Source organism: Palaemon carinicauda, chromosome 14, assembly GCF_036898095.1.
Source record: "Palaemon carinicauda isolate YSFRI2023 chromosome 14, ASM3689809v2, whole genome shotgun sequence".
Taxonomy (NCBI): domain Eukaryota; kingdom Metazoa; phylum Arthropoda; class Malacostraca; order Decapoda; family Palaemonidae; genus Palaemon; species Palaemon carinicauda.
The window spans coordinates 11798502-11817680 of NC_090738.1; the positions used below are offsets into that span (position 1 = coordinate 11798502).

At 39.4% G+C, this 19179-nt stretch overlaps 1 protein-coding gene across 1 annotated transcript in view; it reads left to right on the forward strand.

Annotated features, from left to right (window-relative positions):
• Window positions 1–11490, forward strand: part of LOC137653419 (segmentation protein even-skipped-like) — a 51800-nt gene extending 40310 nt beyond the window's left edge. The window contains exons 3-4 of the mRNA XM_068386788.1: window positions 10125–10396; window positions 10792–11490. Coding sequence (XP_068242889.1) covers window positions 10125–10396; window positions 10792–11490 — 971 coding nt within the window. The remainder of the gene's footprint in view (window positions 1–10124; window positions 10397–10791) is intronic.
• Window positions 11491–19179: the final 7689 nt, after the last annotated feature.

Sequence of the window (19179 nt, forward strand, 5' to 3'; positions counted from 1 at the left end):
ATGGCATTAAAAAAGATTTCCCTCAAGTGAAAACAAATAACCTTTCAGTCAAATCAATTTTGAAATGTTTAAAAGTGTATGAATTTTAAAACTTATGCGATATCACGCAGAAATAACTCTGATCTCTGGTTTGTACGTACGTGTGCTGTTTTACACGCACATACAGACACCGACAACTAACTTCTGGGTGTTACATTAACGTGGACATTGAGATGTCAAATATAACAATCAAATGTACAAAGCAGAATTCACACTGTTTCTATGTCTATCTGTCTGTTTGTCATGAGTATAAAAATGGCAAGGTAGAATATGAAGGTTCACAGTAAAGAAATGTTAAAAAGAAATTACAAAGGAAATTGAAATATAAATACAGCTTAAATGTGAGCTTTTTAAATTTGTCTTTATCCTTTTAATTACTTGATATATATACATCCATACACACACATAGACGCACGCGTCTCTGTATGTGTGTGTGTAGGCTATACATATATATTTTGTAACATATTACACCACCAAGACCTATTATCAACATCGAATTCCCTATATGGAAATAACTTACAACCAATTCAGTAGTAATTTTTAAAAGTATAAGAAATATCGTTGAAAAAAATAAAATAGCGGGAAACGTTAATTCGTCCAAAGCTAAGCTTTAGTTATTCCTAGTAGAATAAAACGCGTGTTCAAATACTGTAAATATTATACTCTAATGTAATAAAAACCGAAACAAAGAATTTATAATATGAAACAATATAAAAAAAAATATATCCTCATCCTATTTGTAGGTGACTATAGATCTGAAGTAAATCTCAAGAACTGATAAAATACATCATGAAATAGCGGACATGATGGCGAGTAATAAGAAACAGAGTAAGAAATAATAAGGTTATGTTACGTCATTACCTCTCTTCTCTCCTCCAGACATATACCATTTCCCCTTTATGACTGCCACCCTTCTGTTCTTATCTAAGGTAACATTTAATTTGGACTGCTCAAGAGGTGATCAGAAGTGCCCTCGCGTCCTTCCAATCATTATTGATTCGAGGAACATTTGGACAGCAAAGACTTGGTTTGTTCCTTTCTGCCAATTGCCACTTCGATATGTTGATGAAACTCCTTTGAATTTAGCTAATCTATTTCTTTATTTTTTTTTTCATCAATGTCTTGCTATTTGGATTGAATCAACATATGATCTTTTTTAATTTCTCCTTGTTTAGCATCTGTTGATTACATCTTACGTGATTTAACAGCTAAAAACATTCTGCATTTATGAGCATCTAACGAATCTAAAATGCACAAAATGTTGGCATCCTCGATGACAACACCATCCATCTGCTATCGCAACAAACTCCGACTTCTTTCGTAGCCACAGCAGGAAGAGCAGGAGAAAAATAGCCTGAAATATCAATGTAAACAACCGAATCGATTCTCGTACACTAAAAGAGACTCTTCTACGGTGGAATTTCCTAGTTTTTCAGCGTTTTTTCCTCGTTCCCTCACTAACACACACGACGGCCGTAAAATCAGAATAGTTAGCACCGAGGCTCCACTGATGTCTAATCCCATTGTAATAAGTAGCACATAATGGCCGGAGTCTTCTCTGGTATCTTAAGTGGTCGGCGGGAATTTGATAGCTCCCCGGCGTCCTTTGCAACGTAATATCTATTCACTTTCCCTTTTTATGTCTTATCTCTTCTTTTATCTTCTGCTAATTCTTTCAATGATGGCTTTATTGCATTGCATCTTCAACGCCTCTCTTGTGAAGAGACGAATTGTCATCCCACAGCGTGAATAATTTGCCACACTTTGATAATGACCGATAAGCAATTATAAACAGCTTCAATTCGCTCACTAAGGGCGATTATCGGGCAAAACAACCAAGAGAAATGAGCTTTCAGGGAGTGCCAGAGTTGGTTTTATAAGTCTGGCGAGTGCGATATTTGACAGGACAGGTGGGAGGGCCCATCTCCCTTTCTCTTAATGTACTCCTGAACACAATTAGCGTTGGTGTTGATGAAGACGGCAGAAAACCAACCAATATCAACAAGTAGTCACGTTTCATTATCAGGGTAAAAGTTTTATTTCTTTGGACTTTCTCTGAAGTGTTATTTTTTAAATTATACTTTATGTTTGGTGGGGCATGATTGCTTACAGAGACGATATGAGATAAAATTAGTATTCAAGAAATGTTATTTTATTCTCAGTTTTTTTTCTTTTCGTAAATCTCAGTAATGTTTAATAATTCACACACCATTATTTTATTGATGTCAAGACAGTTAATATACTAAAATCTCCAGAAATACTTAGTATGAGAGAGAGAGAGAGAGAGAGAGAGAGAGAGAGAGAGAGAGAGAGAGAGAGAGAGAGAGAGAGAGAGAGAGAGAGAGAGAGAGAGAGAGGAGGGGGAGGGGCTATCTTCATTCTCTCACCTACAGGGTTGACGCCATAAATTCATAGGGATGCGACATCTCCTAGAGGCCGTTTTAAGACGGGGAGAAGAGGCGTTTGACAGATGCTTGTATACTTCTTTAAATCTGGCTGTAATTGGCCCGATCACCTGTGAGAATAACTTATACGCCGCTAAGTGGTGTTGGACTGAGCTTAGGAAAACTAACTGTCTTGGTTTTAAATCTTGTGGGGATTAACCCCGACCCCATATGTTATTGGGAGGGGTTGGGGTTGGAGTTGGGTATATGTGACTAGAGGGTGGGTAAGCTATAACCAAGGACTTGAGTGAAGAGCATAAGGACTAAAGAGAAAAACAGAAGGGATTTAAGGGTCACGTCAAGTCGAGTGTCTGGGCATAATGAAACTATAGAGGTTGTTAAATAATATACACATTACTCAAAGGGGTAAATAATTAATGCATTAATGATGATAAGTACCAGACATATACTGTGGTATTTTTATTATTATTATTACTTGCTAAGCCACAACCCTAGTTGGAAAAGCAGGATATTATAATGCCAGGGGCTCCAACAGGGAAAATAGCCCAGTGAGGAATGGAAACAAGGAAAAATAAATTATTTTAAGAACAGTAACAACATTAAAATAAGAATATCCTAAATAAACTACAAAGACTTTAACAAAAAAGAGAGGAAGGGAAATTAGATACAATAGTGTGCCTGAGTGTACCCTCAAGCAAGAAAACTCTAACCAAAGAGACAGTGGAAGACCATGGCATAAAGGCTATGGCACTACCCAAGATTAGAGATCAATGGTTTGACTTTGGAGTGCCCTTCTTCTAGAAGAGCTCCTTACCATAGCTAAGGAGTTTCTTTTACCCTTACCAAGAGGAAAGTAGCCAATGAGCAATTACATTGCAGTAGTTAACCCCTTGGGTGAAGAAGAATTGTTTAGTATTGGTATATTATACTGTTCACAGTAATGAATATTGAGCAGTGAAGAGCTGCTAGTCTTAAAGACTACCTTTCTTTAAATTTTATGTTCCTTCTACACCACACAGCTGAAATCACAAACACCTCAAGCTTTTTTTGCTGAACATGTTTTCGAATGTAGCCTAATGTTTTTTATTGAGCTTTTCGATAGCCTATAACAATAAAGGATTGGTTGCTTCATGGCTTGATTACATTATCTCACTGCATAACAGTCTTTGGTGGGTAAATCAAATTATGATATTTTATTAGCATAATTACAATGGATGATTGGATTGGTCTGGATTTATGGATTTGGGCTATATAACCTTGCGCTGAGACTTATGGGCCCATCCAAGTACATCTAGGGTAAAACTGTAGAATTGCACTGTGAGGTAAAACAATTTAAAAGCTGAACAAGTAGATTGAAGAAAGGAAGCAGGGACAGAGGTGAAGTTGGATATAAAGCAAGTGCAGCAAAGGCCGAAGGGATGATGCAAAGACCTCAAGTAATACTGAGGTGCACTGCATGTGCATCTTCAGCATAAATAATTTGTCACCCTTCGGGTTATTTCACTGGATGACTATATCTTTATTTACACAACTATCATAATAAATAATACTTATTGAACATCATTAAGATAAGCCCCTCCAGTAGATGGGAGGATTCATGGACTAATGAATTTGGGTCCCATGGCCCAGTATTGGGGACTGGGAGGCCATTCAGTACCAAAGAGCCACAGTTGCCTTATGAAATCAGAGTAGAGAGGTTAGACAGCAAGGATGAAAGGAATCAGGAAGAGAGGCAAGCAGAAAGCTAAAAACTGAGTGTAGCTAGGGGTCGAAGAGACGCTTTCAAAAGCTTAACAATACTTGAAATGTATATTGCGAAAGGTACGCTAACAGCAATGATAGATGGTAGGATTGGATTGGATTTGTAAATTTGGTTTTATTTTATTCAATTTCTGTGAATTTTAACCATCTGGTCCAAACCTGGGAAATAGGCCATTCAGTGCTCTGGTGCAACTGGGGGAGGGGGTGATTATGCTGGGCCACCATGAAGTTAAAATTAGAGGTTGGATAGCAAGAGGAGAGAAAGAAATTTGGAAAGAGGCAAAGTGGAAGGGGTATACGGCTCAGCAATGGGACCACTTCTGTACCGTAGCTGGGAAGAAAGGCCCTATTTGACAAATCTGAATTTTACTGTAATGGAAATGCCAAAGAATAAATTCAATAGGACAACATAAAGATTCTGACAAATTATTTGAAGCCTTTTGTCTTACAGTACTTTATTTCGTATATAAAAAGTTACTGTAATTCTAATGGTCTTTAAATAGCTCATAATTATTTACTTGATCCCTTTTTCAATTTTTTTTTTCATTTGACACCACACTCATAGCAATATGGAAGAAAGGCAACTGGAACAGTAGTATAATAGCAGTCTAAGGAACGAGCGCAGTTAGGGGCTGAAGGAACGCTGCTAAAATACTGATAGCACTAAACCCCTACAGGGTTTCTTTGTCAAGTGAAAAGCTTAATCTTAAACTTAATTCCTGGACGTGAAAATCACTTCATACCCTTCCCGTTCTTTGCATTTAACAGACATTACAAAATTATGGAAATTTTTCATTTTGAACCCTATATCGATTTTATACCTTTAGGACATGAAGTATTATTACCCCTTAGTTTATATTAATATTTTCTGGGATTTTCCCTGTTTAGAAATTTTCATAAAAAAATACATTTTTAGTGGCTGAAAAGATCAACTTTGACTTCTATATAAGAGGTCAACACAGATTTCAATTCTCTCTGAAGATAATAAATAACAGTCGTTCATTTGAGGAATCTGTTTCATACGTACACTTGATACAGAGTACTATTATTATTATTATTATTATTATTGTTAGCTAAGCTACAACTCTAGTTGGAAATGCAAGATGCTATAATCCCAAGGGCTCCAACAGGAAAAAAATAGCCCAGTGAGGAAAGGAAATAAGGAAATAAATAAATGATATGAGAAATAATTGACCATTAATAAAGTATTTTAAAAACAAACATCAAAACAGATATTTCCAATATACATTTTAAAAAACCATATGTCACCCTGTTCAACATAACATTTGCTGCAAGTTTGAACTTTTGAAGTTCTACCGATTCAACTATCCGATTAGGAGGATCATTCCACAACTTGGTCACAGCCAGAATAAAACTTCTAGAATACTGTGTAGTATTGATCCTCATGATGGAGAAGGCCTGATTATTAGAATTAACTGCATGCCTAGTATTATGAACAGGATGGTACCGTCCAGGAAGATATGAATGTAAAGGATGATCAGAATTATGGAAAATCTTATGCAACATGCATAACAAACTAATTGAAAAACAGCGCCAGAGATTAATATCTAGATCAGGAATAAAAAATTCAATACACCAAAGTTCCTTCCCAACAAATTAAGATGAGAATCAGCAGCTGAAGACCAGACAGGAGAACAAAACTCGAAACAAGGTAGAATGAAAGGATTAAAACACTTCTTCAGAATAGATTGATCACTGAAAATCTTAAAAGACTTACTCAATAAGCCAATTTTTTGTGCAATTGAAGAAGACATAGACCTAATGAATTTCTCAAAAGTAAATTTACTGTCGTATCACACCTAGAATTTTAAAAGTCATACAGATTTAAAGAAACATTATGAAAGCTGAGATCTGGATGTTGAGGAGCCAATGTCCTTGATCTACTTACAATCATACTTTACATTTTTGTTAGTATTCAACTGCATGCCTAATAATTTACACCATGCTCTAATTTTTGCTAGATCTCTATTGAGGGATTTAGCAACCACATGTTATGTGTATATAGTATGAAAAGTGATGGCCCAAGAACACTATCATTATTATTATTATCATTATTAATATTATTATTATTACTTGCTAAGCTAAAATCTTAGTTGGAAAAGCAGGATGCTACAAGCCCAGGGGCTCCAACAGGGAAAATAGCCAAGTGAGGAAAGGAAACAAGGAAATGAGAGAAGTAATTAACAATTGAAATACAATATTTTAAGAACAGTAACAACATTGAAATAAATATTTTCTATACAAATTATAAAAAACATTAACAAAACAATAGGAAGAGAAATAGATGGAACAGTGTGCCAGAGTGTACCCTCAAGCAAGAAAACCCTAACCCAAGACACTGGAAGACCATGATACAGAGGCTATGGCACTGCCCAAGACAAGAAAACAATGGTTTGATTTTGAAGTGTCCTTCTCCTCGAAGAGCTGCTTACCATAGCCAAGGGGTGTCTTCTATCCTTACCAAGAGGAAAGTGGCCACTGAACAATTACAGTGCAGTAGTTTGCTTGGTAATCTCAGTGTTGTTAGGTGTATGAGGCCAGAAGAGAAGCTGTAAAGAATAAGCCAAACTATTTGGTGCATGTGTAGGGAAAGGGAAAGTGAACTACCCTGAGGAACACCCATCAACAACAACTCTTTGAGATCTATTACTTAAAAATTCAATAATGATGCTAAGAAACGACCCACCCACTCTTAACTGTTTGAGTTTGAAAACAAGGGTCTCATGATTAACACAGACAAAGGCAGCACTAAAATCAAGGCCAATTATACGAACTTCCTGACTACAATCAAGGGAATTCTGTACAACATTGGAGATTGTAAGAGAGGCCTCACATTCTTCAAGGTCTTTACGAAAACCATATTGCAAACTATGGAACAGATGATTACTTTCAGCAAAACGATGAAGACATTTTGCCGAAAGACGTTCAAAAACTTTAGATAATATGGGAGTTATGGAAATTGGTCGGAAATCAGTTGAACTTGAGCTACCACAAACACATTTACATAGTGGAGTAACATTACTCATTCACCAACTAGTGCTGAAAGTTCTTCTTCTTGCTAACTTGCGCAATATAAGAGATAACTTTGGAGCTAAGAAACCTGCAGTCTTCATAAAACACAAAGGACTAATACCATTTGGGTCTACACCTCCATAAGCATGACGGTCCATCAACAGAGCTTTAATTTCACGAGATCGAAAAGCTTAACTAGTTAGTTTAGCCTTAGGAAAACAAGAATGAGGAAGATCAAGTTTCTCATTACGCTGTTTACAGTCAAACACATCAGCCAAAAGGGTTGCCTTTTCCTTTGAACAGTTAGTGACTGAGCCATCTGGTTTAAATAAAGGTGGGACTGTTGAATCTCCACCAAAGAGTGCAGATTTAAGGGTAATCCACCATTTATGTTCCTGGGTTTTACCAGAAAGGGTTTCTTTTATGGTTAAATTGTATTCCTTTTCATTGAAGCATAAACTCTCTGAGCAAAAGCTCTAAGCTGAGTATAGTTATTCCAGGTCAAATCTGATCTGTTATCCTTCCAAAGAGGATAGGACCCCTGCTTCTCCAAATAAGCCTATCTACAATCATCATTGAACTAGGGTTTGTCCTTCACTCTGTATCTTAGCACACGAGAAGGGATACGCTTATCAATTATGTTGACTAGATTCCCTTTCAAAGGGACTACAGGATCAACACTACTATATAATTGTGACCAATTCAAGCCAAAAAGATCATGCAAAATCCCATTCCAGTCTGCTTGAGAGTTCATATAAATCTTACATGAGTATGATACACCAGGGAAAGGCTGCTCAGTCTTCATTACTAATGAAATCAAGGCATGATCAGATGTCCCAATTGGAGAACCAACCATACTTCTTATAACACCCGGAGAGTTAGTGTATGCGAGGTCCAAGCAGTTACCAGAGCTGTGAGTAGCTTCACTTATGATTTGCTCACAGCCTGATTCAGAGGCCAAGTCTAAAGCTCTTAAGCCATGGCGATCAGTAGAAATAGAATTTAACCACTCCCTAAGGTGAGCATTGAAATCACCATCAAAGACAAAAGAGGCCTTTCTATCATCTTGTATTATAGCCATAATGGTATTATTATTATTATTATTACTTGCTAAGCTACAACCCTAGTTGGAAAAGCAACATGCTATAAGCCCACGGGCCCCAATCGGGAAAATAGCTTAGTGAGGAAAGGAAACAAGGAAATAAATAAACCACAAGAGAATTAACAATTAAAATAAAATATTTTAAGAACAGTAACATTAAAATAAATATTTCCTATATAAACTATAAAAATTTGAAAAAACAAGAGGAAGAAAAATAAGAAAATAGTGTGCCTGAGTGTATCCTCAAGCAAGAGGACTCTAACCCAAGACAGTGGAAGACCAAGGTATAGAGGCTATGGCACTACCCAAGATTAGAGAACAATGGTTTGATTTTGGAGTGTCCTCCTAGAAGAGCTGCTTACCATAGCTAAAGAGTCTCTTCTACCCTTGCCAAGAGGAAAGTAGCCACTGAATAATTAAATGGCAGTATTTAACCCCTTGAGGAAACACAAGAATGTGTAAAGAATAGGCCAGACTATTGGTGTATTTTTAGGCAAAGAAAAAGAGCCATAACCAGAGAGAGGGATCCAATATATTACTATCTGGCCATTCAAGGCATCCAATAACTCTCTCGCGGTAGTATCTCAATGTGTAGTTGGTGCCCTGGCCAACCTACTACTACTACTATACTAAAGTATTGATAAAATCCATTTAGAGAATAGTTTGGATTTTCAAGGTACTGTATCCCATTACAGTTAACTTACAATTTTTACAGTAGTTGTGTCCAGTACTGCATTTTGTTTTGTAACTAGGTTATTCCTTGATATACAAATAAAACTGCCATAGTATTTCTAATCAAGCACAAATATGCAGGGAAATGCAGTTAGCAATAGTCAATATCGATTCAAAATTTTCAGTTACATGGTGCTGCTGTACCAACACTTTCACAATCAAATGGTCGTGTAATGTTTAGTCAACATGCTTTGGTCTTGCTGGTAACTGAAGTTAGCTTTCCTATTCTTTAAACAAATCAGCCTGAAAGCAACACTGGTGAACAAAAGAACTTCGAAGGCCACTTATGTTGAGGTTTTCAATTTAATCGAACCCTTCTAGGACAAATCATAGTCTGTATGGAAGCTCTTGACTTTTCTAATCTCGTTATGATGAAATATATTACCAAAAATCTGAAAAGATTTCCACGCTGACATGACGCAGCGGTTGACATTCAATTTTCTTCTACCTCCGTGAATAAATCCTTAGGGATTTAATTTCATTTAGTCACTTTCAACTACAATTCTTTTATGGTTACCTTTTCCATCATGCTCTACTGACACCTGCCTTTTGACGACCCTTCCTAAAGAGGCTTTGACTGAAGGAATGGAGGGCTGTATCCCACTTTGTATGAACCTTCCTGCCAACTAACTCTTTCTAATTTGACATTGCTTGGCCTCTGGTTGGGTTGAGAATACCTGTACACGTGAACATCTAACATAAGCTTAATGCAATGAATAGTTAATTTTTGTTTAAAACAAACAAGAACTTATCTAAAGCTGATGCTTTCCTTAAGAGCAAATACCGTACAATAAAATATTTGATAACGAACATAATTTTAATTTTGAAACAAATAAGAAAGCTACAATATATGTATTTATTTAGCATGAACAAGAAATGCTGTACTTATTTCTTCCAAACTTTATTCAGTATCTTATTATCAAAGGTACCAAATACTGTAACTTTCCATTTTCTAAAGTTTTACTGTATTTTTATAGTATACTGCTCTGACTAAATATTGCCCTTCAGACATGAGAATGAAATCTGAATTTAAGTTTTATTTTATATTTCAGAAGACAGTGATTTACCAACAAAAGTCAGAGGTCCTTCATCTCCTACTCCTGCTAATGCAGGTGAACCACAGCAACAGCCAACACCACAACAAACTCCCACCCAGTCTCCTCTAGGGGGTCAGTCAACAGCCGAGATCCGCAGGTATCGCACAGCTTTTACCAGGGAACAGATTGCTCGATTGGAAAAGGAATTTTATAAAGAGAATTACGTCAGTCGACCAAGACGATGTGAATTAGCTCAAGAACTCAATCTTCCAGAATCTACGATCAAGGTCTGAAATTCCATTTCTACATAATTTTCAGCTTTCATTATAAAAAGATTTCTTTTTCCTCTCAATTTCCTTGTTTTAGAAATTAATAGAGCATAATTACACCAGTTGCCATAAACTGAAATCAGTCTTGTAACATCTGTATTAAGTCCTAATATGAATACACTGATGTACTATCACTCCAAACATTATTTCCAAATTTATTGAAAATTGGACATAATAAAAGGAAAATTAAACAAGTTTACATATATTCTTCCCTTTTGGTTAAAAACTTTTCCTCAACCCCTAAAATTAAGATATAATTCTGATATATAATATCAGGTAACTAATTATAATTACAATTAATGTACAACAAAATAAAAAATGTTTCTCATTTTGATTTCATTTAACCATTCCAGGTATGGTTTCAAAACCGTCGAATGAAGGACAAACGTCAGAGGATGACATTAGCGTGGCCCTATGCAGACCCAGCATTAGCTGCTTATCTTATCCATGCAGCTGCAGCAACTGGTGCTTATCCACCTTATTTGCCACCAACTTTCTCTCCAGGAACACCATGGGCAGCTGCTGCTGCAGCTGCAGCTGCAGCAGCTGGGGTGGGTGCAGCAACTCCTCCCTTAGCATACAGTGCTCCCACTCAGCCACCATCTTTAGGCCGTTTTGCTCCTTATCCTCGCCCTCACTCAAGTTTCCTAACATCACCTTATTTCAGGCCAGGAGAACTTCGACAGCATGAAGTACATTCAGCACTGACCTCAACACCTCTAACACCAACACCTATATCACCACGTCCATTGGTAGGTGGTCACTTAGCAACATGTCCACTGAGAGATTCCCCTAAAGTAGGGGGAGACACTTGTGTTTGTGGACTGTTGTACCCATCTCTCCCCCTTTCTCATACACTGACTCCAACTTTGGACTCACCATCACACACCACCTCTTCAAATGGTCATAATACACTCGTTTCTAATAACAGCCCTTCTTCACTAACACCTCACAGTGGAACTTCTGGTCAGGGTGCTGGAAGTGACAGATTGAGTCCACATAAAACAAGTACAGTTCCCTCACTCTTTCAGCCTTACCGTGACGACTCCTAAAATATCTCATAAGTGGTGTATCCTGCTTCTCTGCATCTAATGTTGACATAATTGTACTTAAGGAGGTTTGGGAAGTCTTTCAATGTTTCCAAGAACCCCTACCAATGATTTAATAATGCAGTCTAACAAAATGACAATGCCAAGGTTATAACGGCAGCTGTTCATAACAAACTAATTAAAACTTAAGAATAAACTTTGCTTTCACCTGAGAAAGTTGTGACATCAAATATCACAAATTTTGAAAAATAATTTGTATTTCTCCTAACTATACAAACCTGAGTCATTTAATAGTTGTATGATGTTAGCAAAGCTGGAAACTGCTGTTTAAAATTTATAATGAGGTGTCAGTAGTTACAGGTGGGTAACTTGGAAGCTCCCGCCCCATCAACAAAATGAGTAGCCACTTTGATCTTCACCTAGGAATTATGGAGCAGCTAAGTTGGATAGTGTACGCAAACTACTGTTTGTTTATAATAGCTAGGAAATATACAGATTACGGTACTTAAAATTTTTTTTGATTCTTTGCTACATGAATACTAACCCTCTTCCTTTAATATGAGCTTTAGCCTTAGGAGGGAGGCAGTTCCTATGACCAAACTGGCTAGTCTAAAATCCTGGGATGTCAGGGCACTTGGCCCTGAGGAGATACAAGAATCAGCCTAATAAATTTTCAGGATAGGCTAGGTTTCTGTTGTTAGACATACATGGAGGAACCTATATCCTGATTGGGATATGATGTCTGAAATGTATTGCTAAATTTAAAGTGATGGAATTTTTACATTTCTGCTCATCCTCCCCCTTGCAAGGAGAATGGGGGAAAAACTTCAATCTTAAATTAAATAGAAAAGTTGCTTAGTGTGGTAGCTTATCTGTATCAAAGTGAAATCCAGCAAAATAACGGCTTGAGTGCTGCACCCAAATGAACGGAAAAGACAAGTGGAAAAAGGCTAAACATTATTACTCATATAACAGACTAATGTTGCCGCTGCTATCTTAGACAATATGCTTTTGGGCCAGTGAGGAGCTAGATATAATGCACAGCCTGCTGAGCAGTTACCACAGGTCCTACAGAGAACAAGTCAAAGAACCTGTGAGTACATTCCTACAGCTAGCGGGCTGTGAAGGTTGTCTTGAATTTCCAGACTCATATCTTCAAGATTTGCCCAACTTATATGTTATTCCTGAAGGCTAGTGTTGCACCCATTCCTCTAAACTTTGTGAGTGCATGCATGCACAGGTTCTAGTCCTCCTGCTGCTTATTGTCTCCCAAAGCCAGGATATAATGTTCTTGGAGATCATCTGTTTACACCTGTAGCTGAGGAACAAGTTTTAGAGCTCTCGTCTGAAGGGCCGAGTTTACTTCAGGTGGTGTCTTAGCACCCTCACAGTTCAAAGAAGTAAATCATCTGGCCTGAGTTGGTTGCTTCCTTGATTGAAGAGATGGAGAAGATCTCAAGCCAGGGGTTGTCTATGTCCAGGTTCTGAGTTTTGGCAACACACTCAGGGAGAAAAAGAAAGGAGACCTTTCTCCATCCCTCATTATGACTAACGAGATGTGATATGCTGTGAAGCTCGTCTAATCCCTTTGATGAAGCCAAGGCAAGCATGAAAACTGTTTTAAGCATTAGATACTTGTTTGATGCTTACTTCAAAGGTTCGACAAGGCATTCTTCAGAGACCTAAAAACTCTGGTGATGTTTAATGCAGGTGGTTTGACTTCTCTCGGAGTGCAGGACAGTTCGAAGCTCCTCAAGTGCATCTACAATTTCCATGAAGAAGAAGGATCAAGGCCTTCAGTCTAAAGAATTGGCTCAAGGCTAAGTGATAGCATTTCACTGATGAGGCTTGGAGAAGTTTCTCTCAGCAAAGGTAAACAAGAAAGTTTGCTATCACTTGTATAGAGGCTCAGACCAGAGAAGTAACCCTTTTATGCCACCTATTGTAGGGGATGGTCTACTTTGCCAGGTAGACTGCTATATAGGGTTTGCGAATCTGACATATCTCATGCAGTGTCATTCAAATAAGCTTTCGCTTGAAGGAGATGCTAGCTAGTCTCTCCCTGTGAAGTGACATGGATGTCATCGACGATGGGGCTGGCAAAACAGGTTAGGTCATTTCGGTAGTTTTCTCAGTATCATGACCAAGAGCATCATGAGGTATGGGTACCATTTTGCTTGTTGCCATTTGGGAGCCACCGAGGTTACTTTGAGGTTAAGACTAGACTATCCTGTTAACTACCCTTCAAATCAGGTAAAACGGCAGAAAAGTAAATACGTCAAGGTTTCTCATGGATGTGTCATTCAAATAAGCTTTCGCTTGAAGGAGATGCTAGCTAGTCTCTCCCTGTGAAGTGACATGGATGTCATCGACGATGGGGCTGGCAAAGCAGGTTAGGTCATTTGGGTAGTTTTCTCAGTATCTTGACTGAGAGCATCATGAGGTATGGGTACCATTTTGCTTGTGGCCATTTGGGAGCCACTGAGGTTACTTTGAGGTTAAGACTAGACTATCCTGTTAACTACCCTTCAAATCAGGTAAAACGGCAGAAAAGTAAATACGTCAAGGTTTCTCATGGATGTGTCATTCAAATAAGCTTTCACTTGAAGGAGATGCTAGCTCCTCTCTCCCTGTGAAGTGACATGGATGTCATCAACGATGGGGCTGGCAAAACAGGTTAGGTCATTTCGGTAGTTTTCTCAGTATCTTGACCAAGAGCATCATGAGGTATGGGTACCATTTTGCTTGTGGCCATTTGGGAACCACCGAGGTTACTTTGAGGTTAAGACTAGACTATCCTGTTAACTACCCTTCAAATCAGGTAAAACGGCAGAAAAGTAAATACGTCAAGGTTTCCCATGGATGTTGAAAAGCATCCTCTAGTGCTGTTGCCTGATCTAGAGTTATTTCTATTGCTGGAAAACCTATCAAAATCAAAAAGATCTTCCCCACTTGAGGATGAAGGGACCTCTCTCCTCTGACCAGTTGTTCCTGGTGACTGAGCTTATAAGGGATTACATTCTTCTTGCCTGGATGAGTCTTACTGACAGCTCCATTGCATTGTCTAGTGACCATGCACGTGCCTGCTTTGCCAAATTGCAGAGGTGCTGTTAAACAGCATTCTTTGATGCATTTGTAAACTACCAATTCTGGGGGGCATGCTACCAGTCTAGGTCATCCCCTACATCCTGTTCTACAAAAACTAGATAATGATAAGGATTGTTGGCTGCTGACCCGTGTCTATTCAGACACCACTGAAGGGACAGCTGATGAAGACGCCCGTGTGGCACAAGATTTTCTATAGACGAGATGTCCCAGTAGCTGTTGCCACTGTTGAGCCGAAAGTTGTTGCTGGCACAGGAAAGGTTGCACTAGACTTCTGAGTGTGTCGACACTTTTTGGATGGGGAAAAATCGCTACCTTTGTGTCTATCAGCATCCCCAAGTCCTCTGCTTGGGCACAAGACCCGATTTCTCCAGATTTACCACAATCCCCAGATTATGGAAAAAGGAGTGAACCTTGCGTGAACATTTTGGAGTCGGTTGACGATCCAAAGCACAAGACTTTGAACTGAAAGACATTCCCTCTTACGACAGAGCGGAGGAACTTCCTGGAAGGCCCCTGAACTGGTATCCAGAAATATGAGTCTCTTGCTTGGGATGGAGAGGTTGATGACCGATCTCCAGCCCTCACTTGATTTTTCCACGAAGAACAGGAGACTGTAAAAGCCTAGAGATCCGTGCTGTACTACCTGTAGTACACTTTTGTCCAGTATTTTCTTCACTTTTAATTGAAGGGCAAGGTCCTTTGCCGAGGGCAGGTGATACGACCACCATATAGTCGGAGTCCGACTATGAGGACATTTACTGTCCGATCATCTGCCTTGAGATATTGCTATATTGCCCAGAGGGTCAACAGGCATCCTACCCCACTAGTGGCAATAGCGGTAGGGGACTGACTTCCCTATTGTTCTCTGGTTCCTCTCTTGCCCCTTTGCCGTCTAGGCTGTCCAAAATGGGATTGAAAGGGCTAGAAGGAGTCTGCAGATCCTCAAGAGGAGGGATCAGCTGAGTAGTGGAACTAGCTCTGGAAGTTGTGGATGACTTCTTCAAGGCTGAAGAATAGAGTTGATGTCTTCACTTTCAGGGGCCCCGAGGTGCCCAATTTCTTGAGAGTGACAGCTCAGTGGGAAAGGGAATCATGGGTTGTCTTCCCTCACTTTTCCACCATTCCATCTACTGTACTTTGTTGGGGGCGGGGAGCTTAGCTCTGACTGCTCGAAGCATTTCTCAGTGACTGCTTCCTGGTGTCGTAACTCTCGTGAAGTTAGGTGTTACAGCCTCCCTGTTTGAGAACCCAGTTGATCCACTGGTAGACTGATTTCGTCCCCAACAGAACCTATTCTATGAACTTATTCTTAGGATATGTCTGATCCTCAGATGAAGCTAAGTAAGCCAATGTTCCTGACCAGTGGTCCAACCAGAAGATTGCCTGGAGGCTTGCCATGGTAGTAGCTTCTATACTGGCAGATTTGGATACCAAAAATTTTATGGGCTGTATTCATAATCTCCCAACTGACTTTCCCAGAGTCAGAACTGTGATGGTTGCATCTACCAGTAGATGTGAAGGAAATTACCTCTTCTGGGACATGAAATTTCCTTTGCTGGTATATTGTGGAGGTAAAGTCTTATGGAGTGGCTCGCACGCAACAAGTTGCTCCAGCCGGAGATCTGTGTATAGACACTATCTAGTGCTTTTCTGGCTAGTTCTGGCCAGTGAAAATCCAGGGTGGGCCTAGAGCCTTGTAGTGACCTGAATAGTCAATCAATTGATGTCTTCCCACCTCTTATTGCCTCTCCCAATGCACTGACCTATCTGATGAGGGAAAATACTTTCAGAACGTAGATTTGGTCTCGGGGTTCTCTTCCTTGGTACCTGAATCGGGTGCTGATTGGACAATAGTATTCAAGGATTCTTCTACCTTCAAGAGGGGAGTGGAGGGGTTAACATGGTCTGAAGGATGTCAATGAGGTTCCAATGCCAACCCTGGATGGTACTTTGATGACATAGATGCAGTTTCTATTGGGCTATCCTTTACAGCCTTGAAGGTGCCCTTCTTTCCCATGCCAACTTTGAGTAAGAGTGAATGCCTGTACCTCTGAAGGGCTCACATGGGCATGTCAGATAGACCTGTAAACCGAGCTGTCATCTGGCTGTTTGCCCTCAGCAGCTAAGGATTCCCTACAATGAACTTATGGAGACCTTGTGTTTGTCCTCTCTTGACGAGAGGACAAATCCTTCGGTGTGTGAGTTCATGAAGAACTTGTTTGTTGTGTCTTATGTGGCTCTCCCCTCTATCACAGCTCCTTGTACAGGGAGCTTGTGTGTAGTGATCACTCACTCTAGCATCTCTGTCTCTTTTTTGGTGAATGTGCACTCTCACACAGGAGGAGGGAAGCATAAGGGTGCTTTTACCCATGAATGATACGCACGCTAGAAAGAGATCGATTGCGTAATTATCAAGATAAATTGTGCAAACGGAGTCCTCCCAAACAGATCATGTGCTAACAGGAGTGCGTGCTAACAGCTGAAAGCTTACAAACAGGTGAGCATGATGTAATAGATGAGTGCGCACAAACAGAAAAGTGATTGCTAACAGAAGAGCATATGCAAACAGATGAGTGGGCTTATATGTCAACAGATAACTGCAAGTGAACAGGTGAAGTGCATTTTCTCCCCAACAGATACAGTAAGTGGAAGTGAACAGGTGAACACTATTTAACAAAAGAGTGAGTGAACAGGTGAGTGGGTGCTAACAATGGATAGTTATGGAACAGGTGAGCTTTTACTAACAAAAAAGCACAAGCGAACAGTTGAGTGTGAAAAGATGAGAGCTCGGGATCTGGGATTAAAACCTAGCATGAGAATACATGCTCATGAACAAATGGGCGCTCGCTTACAGGAGTGTGTGTGAATAGATGAGTGTGCCCTAACAGGTCTGTGCTCATGACCAGAGGAGCGTGCGAGATGTCCTTCGTAGAGTTCGGAAGATCTCTTTCGTCCTCGGCGATAGGAAGTCTCAGAAGATTCATTGTCAGATGAGGTGAGGATATGCCTTTTTGCAGCTTGTGAAGTTGATCTCCTGGGGAAGCTGGAGGTGCCCTTGTCATGCCTCATTGTAGGGGACTAAGAAAGTTGAAGGTACTCTCCTTTTCCCCTTTGGAGGCATGCAGGTGGGCAGTACCAAGAGACTCCACCATAGAAGATTAAGTCGAAGGAATCGGGCTAGGAAGATAGGGAGATCTGGGGCACTTCCTTACCTTACTCAAAAGACATTATCAAATAGTCCTTTGCTGGAGGTGACTGAGTTACGTTAGATGAACACTAGATCAAATGCAACTTCAAGAGTCTGGGGCTGGACAGAGGGAGCCACATCAATGGCTTCCTCCGCAGGGGAAGCCAGAACAGCAAAAAAAGACTTATTCCTAGATGTTGCCAAGGCCTGCAGGAGTACCGTCCTTAGCAGCAGCGTCATCTGGAAATACAATGTAGGGCTCACCACATGGAGGAAGGAGACTACCTGCTTCTCTGTGTCCCAAAGGTAGGTTGGAGTCATCATCCTTCTTTGTAACACTACCAGAGGAGTGATACGGAGAAGGTTAAGAAACTTGAGTACCAAAGGGAGGTCCAGCAGATTTCTTTAATTTTGAGGAAGACCCCAAAGGTAAAGAATCTTTATTTCACTTCTTCGTCCTCTTGCTGTACCCCAGCCACTGCAAAGACTGTCACTTCCTACACTCCTCAGAGGAGGATGACCACATGCAGTCCTGAACACAGCAAGAATGGTATAAAGAATAGGGAGCCACATTGATCCTACTTACAGCTAGAGACACCAGGAAAGGACTGCATGCCTGCATGTAGTTTCTCTTATAACAGCAATCAAATTACAATCTGAAAAGAGAAAGTAAAAAAGGATGAAAACAGCCAATTTTGGTCACAATGGGAGTATGTTCATACTGTTAGGCAGCTTTGGTCAAAGTAGCTACACAGTGGGGGTGGCAGGGGGAGCGGCATCCTCGCCACCTCGTTTTATATTTTAACAGATGAGTTTCCAACTTTGCTAAAATCATACCCTTATTTAAGGGCAATGGTTTGTATTCATATAAGAACAAAATAATTCTTATACAGTATTCCTAGTAAAGGTACAAATAGTTATGTCTTAGATATACTTAGAGCATGGTTAATGAATGTGAATACAAATCTAAATCCGTTTATATTGTACAGTACAATACATCAGAAAGTCTCAAACTAGCTGGAAAAGGTGTTAGATTGGCGAGTTTCAGATATCCATATAAGTAATCTATCACTTTTTATCATATGTGTATGTGTAATTGTACTTCAAAGAAATCATGATGATTGTTATACAGTTTTGTCGAGGCCTGCAGACACATTTGGTTCTAGGTAGTGTTGACATTCCTATTTTTCAGAAAAAAAATGGTGCTTTTCAGACTTCAGGTTTGCTTTATTTTACCCTGTGATACTCATTCTTTAGTCATTGTGAACTCCTTGTAAACACTGTGTGTAATTAATTGTACATGAATAGCAGAGAATAATTACAGTAGTTAATAAAAGATATATCAAAATGATCTGCTTAATCATCACAATCCTTAATAACAAACTCTGTTCCTATCC